General features: G+C 42.1%; 1 protein-coding gene across 1 annotated transcript; it reads left to right on the top strand.

Annotated features, from left to right (window-relative positions):
- Positions 1–514: 514 nt before the first annotated feature.
- LOC141564689 (uncharacterized) lies at positions 515–7,378 on the top strand. The gene is made up of 3 exons (XM_074307464.1): positions 515–647; positions 2,464–2,590; positions 4,560–7,378. Exons 1-3 carry the CDS (start codon positions 615–617, stop codon positions 6,806–6,808), a joined length of 2,409 nt encoding a protein of 802 aa, XP_074163565.1. The 5' UTR covers positions 515–614; the 3' UTR covers positions 6,809–7,378.
- Positions 7,379–8,845: the final 1,467 nt, after the last annotated feature.

Below are 8,845 nucleotides of genomic sequence, written 5' to 3'. Positions count from 1 at the left end.
TATCCTCTCTGAGCTGAGATCTCTCTCTGCATCCTCTCTGAGCTGAGATCTCTCTCTGAGCTGAGATCTCTCTCTGTATCGTCTCTGAGCTGCGATCTCTGCCTCCTTTGGTCATAGTTGAGATTTCTCTGCTTTCTGGGAGCCGGCTCTGCCCCTGCAGGTCCCAGGTAGGTCCCACCCTGGGCCCTCCTCACCTCACCCACTTCTGCTACCCGCCCTTCCCTTTGGGCTCATTTCTCCCCCCTCCCCCCCTTGTCCAGTGCCCTCCACATCGGCAGGAGCTGGCCTCCCACCTCCCCTATCCCATGAATGTCACATGGGGTCCCTGACCCTGGGGGGCAGTAAGTCATCAGCTCCAGTCTTCCAGCTTGGGAATCTCCCCCCCCCCTCTATTCCTGATCCCTCCAGACCCTCCCTCCTCCCTCCTGGGGTGGAGTCTCTCCCCTGAGGCTGGGGCAGGGCCACCGATTGTCCCAGTCCTGAAAGTTCTCTGTCTCCTTGTGGGGGATCCGAATCCAGGTCCAGAAAGGAAGGCCCAGACCCGGCCCCCCCCTCTGAGGTCCTTTTCTCCCCCGAGCTGGTCTGGCACAGGACCCAAGCCTGAAAGCAGAGAGATGGCCTCGAGCAGCCAGAGCTCCTCTTCCCAGGTGAGTGCAGCCCCTCCCCACAGCTGAGCAGCTTCGGCTCGGGGCGTCCAAGAAAGCCCTTCCTTCTGTCAGAGGGCGGGAGGGGGCCCGGGCAGGGCAGGAACTGCCCTCTTGGCACTGCCCATTTCCTGCCCCTAAGGCCAACCGCATGCTCCCAGGGCTGTCCGAGTCCCTTTCCTTTCCCAGGTCTTAGATCAAGTCAATAAATGTTTAGAAAAGTGCTCTTTGGGGCACTGAGGGTGCAGAGGAAGGGAAAGAAAACCATCCGATCTGCCCTCAAGGAGCTCCCAGGGGAGAAAAGATCTCCTGAGCTCTGTCCACACCTGCTCTGGACAGTGTAGATGGGAGCTACTCTCCGAGGCAAGGTTCAGAAGTTTGGGAGACCAGGAAAACCTTGTTTTCAGAAAGGGAGAAATTGGCAGGAGGTGAGGGAGGAGGCCTTAGCAAACAGGAGAAAGCCACTGAAAAAGTCCAGGGCAGGGGACAGAGGGTCCTGGTTAAACCTAAGCCAGGAGGCCACTGTCCCTGGGGCAGAGAGGAAGAGGAAGGTGTGAGGACGCTGGGCTGGGTGTCGTGGTGTCTGCCGTGTGCCAGGAGCCACATAAAGACCATCTCTTTGATCCTGTGGTGGGAATGGTCAGGGTCCTTGGTAGGGAAAGCCAGAGTCAGGGAGCTCAGGGACCAGCAGGAGAGTAAACTGTGGCTTATTTATCCCCTGGGGGTGGGGCAGACTCCAGGAGTGGGGGGTTACATTTCCTCAGATGTCACAGACACCCTCTCTCCTCCTTGCCTGACCTGTGCTTTGGGTTGGATCTCTTGGGTCTCATAGAGAGTCAGAAAGAAGTAGGACCCAGATACAAAAAGGTACATTCACTTGTTTGTTTTAAATTCTTTTCAATTTCATGTCATGATCAATTGGAGCGTTCATGTTTATAAGATTTGGAGTTGTACATTTTTCACCATCCTTTCGCTCCTTCCCTAACAAAATGGTGGGCAACTTGATATAGGTATCTATCCGTGCTATCATTTAAAACTGACATCCCCATTGATCAACGTTGTGAAAAATGATACATCAAAAGAGAAAAAAAAAAGAATAAAGTAACTAAAAGCTATATTCTTCAATCACCTTCAGAGCCCATCGCTTCTTCAGTTAGGGTGTGCAAAGCCTTTTCCTTCTTGAGTCATTTGAATTTGCCTTAGATCCTTGTGCTCCTGAGAAGGGACAGTCCTTTCATAATTGATCATCACCCTCTGTTGCTGATTCTGTATACAATCTTTTCCTGGCTCTGGTCATTTCATTTTCCATTAGTTTGGTTTTTCTGTCCTTTCTGAAATCTGCCTGTTCATCATTTCTCATTTTACAATACTATTTCGTTATATTCACATGCCATAGCTTGTTCAGCCATTCCCCCAATTGGTGGGAATTTCCTCAGTTGCCACAGCGCCCAGGAAAGGTTTGCTGTGCCTATTTTTGCACATGTAGGCCCTTTCCCTCTGTTTAGGATCACTTTGGAACATTACAGACCTAGTGGTGCTTTACGTGATCCAAAGATCTGCAGAGTTTGGTTGCCCATTGTGCATTGTTCCAAGTTGCTCTTCGAAGCCTTGGCTCACTTCACATTTCCTCAGCAGTGCCCTAGTGGCCCAGTATTCCCCCATTCTTTCCAGCATTGATCACTTTGGTCTTCTTAGCTAATCTGATAGATATGAGGCAAATCCCATTTCTGCTTCAACTTACTCTGTCTTGATGAGGGTTGGGCTAGATGGATTCTGGAGTCCCTTTCAGCAGTAAATCAAGTGACTTTTGATGGTTTAGGAGTTGGTGACAATCAGGGATATTGTGGTGGACTTCACTGAGGAAGAGTGGGAGATCCTGCCCCCGTCTCAGAAGGAGCTGTACTGGGAGGTCACACTGGAGAATGTCCAGAACCTGCTGTCCCTGGGTAAGGACCATTTCCTCTCTTTTCGTGGTGTTCATCCTCAGTTCAAAATGCGCACAAACAGCTCAGAAGGGATCCCTACTGCGCTGCATCCCAGATTGAGTGTTCAGTCATCTGAGGGCACCAAGTCTGTGTCCATTATGGTGTTGGCTGTACTTTTTTGAGATTTTATCGCCACATTTTTTAGAGAAGCTCCATGAAAATGGGCTTAAAAGAATGGGCGAGGGGAGGACAGGTAACACTTAGCTCCCTCCCACTCTCCCCCAAAACAAAAAATAAATGCCTCACAATTCATCTTGAGCAGCAAAAGTGAATTAAAGTGCAGAAGTTTTCCAGGCCTTCATAGGATCTTGGGAGGGACCTCATCTACCTAGCCAGAGATTTGACTCAGATAAAAGGCTATGCCCTCTAGGCAGACTCTGCTAAGTTAGCCAAGAGCAAGCTCCAGGGGCAACTGCATTGGCCTGGGCTCTCAGCCTCCTATTCTTTCACCTCTGGCTCAGGGAGGGGCAGGAGCAGGCAATGGAAAGAGAAACAGAAAGGGCCCCTTCTAGACAAAACTTCTCAGATGCTGAGCTCACCTCTCAATACTCAAAGGGATAGGAATAGGTCGCTTCTGATGAAGAAATTAAAACTGTTTACAACCTTAGAGAATATATTCTAAGTTATTATTGATTAGGAACATACAAATCAAAAACATCATTTTAATATCATGTTAATATTTTATTATTTCATTACTATTTTTATCAATTAATTATTATTATTTAGTTATTATTATTTTAATATCATGTTTAATATCATTGTTTTAATATCATGTTAGGGACACTAACATAATATTGCTGAAATTATGAACTGATGCACTCAATTTGGAGAACACTATGGATGTATGACAAAAGAGTTACAGAAGTATATATTCGGGCAGCTAGGGGGCGCAGTGGATAGAGCACCAGCCCTGAATTCAGGAGGACCCGAGTTCAAATTTGGGTTCAGGCACTTAACACTTCCTAGCTGTGTGACCCTGGGCAAGTCACTTAACCCCAGACTCAAAAATATATATATATATATATATATATATATATATATATATATATATATATATATATATATATGCCCTTTGACTTCCATATACACCATTAGGAGAAAAGAAGCAAATAAAAATAAACTTTCTCTGTCTTTAGTTACTGGGTCAAAAACCAACATGTCTGTAACCTTTGTTTATGCTTTTAGGAGAGTTAACCACTGCCTTCCCAGAGATGTGGAATCTAAAGTAATCTTTTAAATCTTGTAGCGTTTTCATTTTTCATTGAATCCCTTCTGAATTTCCCTATTATCATCGAACTCATTTGGATGTTCACTTTTTCCCCATATGAGTAAATGTGGTACTGCCCCACATATCTCTAAAAGCAGCCTACTCCTTATCTGCTCTGTAGTTTTCAATGGTGTGTTGGCTGAGTTTTCCCTCTAATTGGGAAAAACCATTCCAGCAGAAAGAAGACTCTAATCTAGTGTCATTAAGTATTTGCTAGTCATCTTGGCCTTGGGCCTCTGCCTTTGCTAAGTGTGTATATTTCATTGGGAAAGGATAAGTCTCTGATTGGTCCAGTACTCTTCATGGCTCACACATTATCTGTCTCTGTTTTTTTATTATTATTATTATCATCATCATCATTTTTGTTGAGACAAGTGCCCAGGGTCACACAGCTAGGAAGGGTAAGTGCCTGAGGCCAGCTTTGAACTCTGGTCTTCCTTCTTTCAGGGCTGGTGCTCTATCCACTGCACCACCTCACTGCCTCCTGTCTGTCTCTTCTTAAAAATGACTTGGATTATTATAAGCCATTGCTTGCACTGAGTACACCTATGAAGTTTTGTATAGTTAGTATGGTCGCAAGCTGCAGTGGTTCTTATGTTCCATTTATTATTTGTGTTTCTACATGTTTGTATGTGTTTTTGTGTATATGTTTGTCTTCTTCAGATGTAGAAACTGGGTTCACAGTACATGAGATGACTAAAAAGCTGGGAATTTCTATGAAAGAACACGACATGCAAAGCTTCATGAATGATTGTCCCTGTGACTTCAATTGGAAGGAATTGCATGATTTTCTTCTCAAAGAAGATAAACATCCAAAGAGTGATCGTGAATTGTATGAATTTGGGAAGAGATTCAGATGGCCTTCCGTTCTAAATCACAGAAAGAAAATGACCTCAGGAAGTGATGTATGTGAAGCAACCTCATCCTGTCACTCATCTCTTTCTTACCCCCTTGGAATGAAAAGATATGGATATGATCAGTGTGGGAAAGCCTTTGCTTGGAATCCAGCTCTTGCTAGTCCTCATCCTGGAGAGGTGTCTCATGAAAGTACTAAATGCAGGAGAGCTTCCGATTATAGATCATTCCCGCTTGACCATCAGACAATCCACCCTAGACAGAAGCCGTGCTTAAATCTTCAGTATGGAAAGACTTACTTAAGCAATCAACGGGGAAAAACTTTTACAAATATCTCCATTCTAGCAAAAGATGAGAAAACCCACACTGGAAAGAAACCTTTTACATGTAATCAGTGTGGAAAGGCTTTCATATCCAACTCCCATCTTATTATACATCAGAGAATCCACACAGGAGAGAAACCTTTTACATGTAATCAGTGTGGAAAGGCTTTCACATGGAGTGTCACTCTTGCTGCACATCAGAAAACCCACACTGGAGAGAAACCTTTTAAGTGTGATCAGTGTGGAAAGGCTTTCATTTCCAAATCTGATCTTGCTGTACATCAGAGAATCCACACTGGAGAGAAACCTTTTAAGTGTGATCAGTGTGGAAAGGCTTTCATTTCTACCTCTTGTCTTGTTGCACATCAGAGAATCCACACTAGAGAGAAAAATTTTAAGTGTAATCAGTGTGGAAAGGCTTTCACATGGAGTTACAGTCTTGCTGCACATCAGAGAGTCCACACTGGAGAGAAACCTTTTAAATGTAATCAGTGTTTAAAGGCTTTTTCATCTAGCTCCAGTCTTGTTACACATCAGAGAATCCACACTGGAGAGAAACCTTTTAAATGTAATCAGTGTGGAAAGGCTTTTACAACTAGCTCCAGTCTTGTTACACATCAGAGAATCCACACTGGAGAGAAACCTTTTAAATGTAATCAGTGTGGAAAGGCTTTCATATGGAGTTACAGTCTTGCTGCACATCAGAGAATCCACACTGGAGAGAAACCTTTTAAATGTAATCAGTGTGGAAAAGCTTTTACAGCTAGATCCAGTCTTGTTACACATCAGAGAATCCACACTGGAGAGAAACTTTTTAAGTGTGATCAGTGTGGAAAGGCTTTTACAGCTAGCTCCAGTCTTGTTACACATCAGAGAATCCACACTGGAGAGAAACCTTTTAAGTGTAATCAGTGTGGAAAGGCTTGCATTACCAAATCTGCTCTTGCTGTACATCAGAGAATCCACACTGGAGAGAAACTTTTTAAGTGTGATCAGTGTGGAAAGGCTTTTACAGCTAGCTCCAGTCTTGTTACACATCAGAGAATCCACACTGGAGAGAAACCTTTTAAGTGTAATCAGTGTGGAAAGGCTTTTACAGCTAGCTCCAGTCTTGTTACACATCAGAGAATCCACACTGGAGAGAAACCTTTTAAGTGTGATCAGTGTGGAAAGGCTTTCATTTCCAAATCTGATCTTGCTGTACATCAGAGAATCCACACTGGAGAGAAACCTTTTAAGTGTGATCAGTGTGGAAAGGCTTTTACATGTAGCTCCAGTCTTGTTACACATCAGAGAATCCACACTGGAGAGAAACCTTTTAAGTGTAATCAGTGTGGAAAGGCTTGCATTACCAAATCTGATCTTGCTGTACATCAGAGAATCCACACTGGAGAGAAACTTTTTAAGTGTGATCAGTGTGGAAAGGCTTTCATTTCCAAATCTGATCTTGCTGTACATCAGAGAATCCACACTGGAGAGAAACTTTTTAAGTGTGATCAGTGTGGAAAGGCTTTTACATCTAGCTCCAATCTTGTTACACATCAGAGAATCCACACTGGAGAGAAACCTTTTAAGTGTGATCAGTGTGGAAAGGCTTTCATTTCTACCTCTTGTCTTGTTGTACATCAGAGAATCCACACTGGAGAGAAACCTTTTAAGTGTAATCAGTGTGGCAAGGCCTTTCCATGGAACTCCCATCTTGCAAGACATCACAAAATCCACAGTGCAGTATAAGGTTTTTTTTGATGACTGTTTTTTTTTTTCCCTTCTATTTTGGATAGGAAAGATTAGCAATGGGACCTATACTAGCCACTGCATTGTTCCTTCCCTGATCCTCTAATCGAAAATCATAAGGAAGCTATTATTACAGTAATGATAGAACAGAAGCACTGAGAAAGCCTTGAAAAGTGTTTTATTAAATTCATTACAACTCAAAAAAGAAATTCAGGCTTTGCCCATTTGTTTCTGGACATATTTTTCTGTTTTGTGTAAATTTAAAGAAATCAGATATTGATGGTTTTCTGTTGGCATTTTCACTGGTGTTGAAGATATTATTACAAAAATTATTGCAAGAAATCATAAAATTATTTTTATGACCTCTATTTTTGACTGTACATCTTGAATCAAGAAATCTCCGCGTTACATTCTAGATTATACCTCACACTTTACTTTCATTTCAAAAACAAATATTTTTATAGGAAAAAATCCTTATATGTCTCTCACCCACCTGAAATAGAGAATGACAAAAAAAAATTAAGTCTTCCCATTATAAATGTTAATAATCAATGCAAAATTCCTGTACTTTCTAATTCCAAAATATATTTATCTCAAATATATTCTTGAGCAATTTTTATTTGGGAGATGGCATAAATCTTTTCTGTTCTAATCTTTGGTATCTTTCTCATGTCTTTATTTTTTTCCTGTGTCATTCATTAAACATTGAGGTAGAAGCCCCTTTCCTATTCTTTTTCTTGTTTTTTGGCTAAAGAAATGGGTGTTCAGTGACTTGCCTAAATAGGAAGTGTTTAGTGTCTGAGGCCTGATTTGAACTCAAGTCTCATTAATTAGGAAAAAGACTCTAATTTGCTGTCATTAAGTATTTGGTACAGCTTGGGCCCCTGCCTTTACTGAATGTGTATATTTCATTGGGAGAGGATAATTCTCTGACTAGTCTAGTACTTAGGGATTCATGTATCACACATGATCTAGATCTCTTTTATTATTATTAGAACTTTTGCTGAGACAATTGGGGTTAAGTGAGTTGCCCAGGGTCACAAAGCTAGGAAGTGTAAATGTCTGAGGCCAGATTTGAACTCAGGTCTTCCTGCTTTCAGGGCTGGTGCTCTATCCACTGAACCACCTTGTTGCCTCCAATCTGTCTCTTAAATGTGACTTGGGGTATTAAAAGCCGTTGCTTGCACTGAGTTCACCTGTGATGCTTTGTATATTCAGGTTACTGACAATCTGTAGTGACTCTTATCTTACATTACTATTTGTGTATATACATGTGTGCATGTCTTTTTGTGTATATGTTTGTTCAGATGTAGAAACTGGGTTCACAGTAAATGAGATGAGTAAAAAGCTGGGAACTTTTGTGAAAAACCACGACCTGCAAATATTCATGGTTGATGGTCCCTTTGACTTCTATTTGAAGGAATTGCAGGATTTTATTTTCAAAGGAGATAAATATCCAAAGAGTGATTGTGAACTCTATGGAATTAGAAAGAGATTCAGATGGTCTGTAGTGATCCTAATTCACTGTAAGAAAGTGACCTCAGGAAGTGATTATCTTCAAGGTAGTGAATACAGGAAATGCTTCACTGAAGAGCTAGAGCCCTTGGTTCCAGGTAATCAATGGGATGTAGCTGTGAAGTGCACTTCAGACCTCAGTGGCCATGAGAAAAGTGATACTGAAGAAATGCTTTCTGTAATTTAAAAAAGTGAGAAGGTTTTCAGTGAGAACTCGATTCTTCTTACTTATCAGTATATGTGTATTAGAAAAGAACCTGATGAACATTTTAAGTCTTGAGTGTGGAAAAACTTGTAAAGATATCTTCTGTCTAGGAAGACATAAGGAAACCGACATTGGAGAGAAGGCTTGTGAATGTAATTGGTGTAGAAAGACTTTTAGATTGAGCCCCCATCTTGCTACACATCAGAGAGTCCACATTGAAGAGAAACCTTTTAAATGCAATCAGTGTGGAAAGGCCTTTATTTTCAGCTTCCATCTTGCTAGACATGACAGAATACACACTGCAGTGAAACTCTTTT

Source organism: Sminthopsis crassicaudata, chromosome 3, assembly GCF_048593235.1.
Source record: "Sminthopsis crassicaudata isolate SCR6 chromosome 3, ASM4859323v1, whole genome shotgun sequence".
In the NCBI taxonomy this organism is placed as follows: Eukaryota; Metazoa; Chordata; class Mammalia; order Dasyuromorphia; family Dasyuridae; genus Sminthopsis; species Sminthopsis crassicaudata.
Note: the sequence above shows the minus strand (reverse complement) of the source record. Positions and strands in the feature narration are given on the sequence as shown.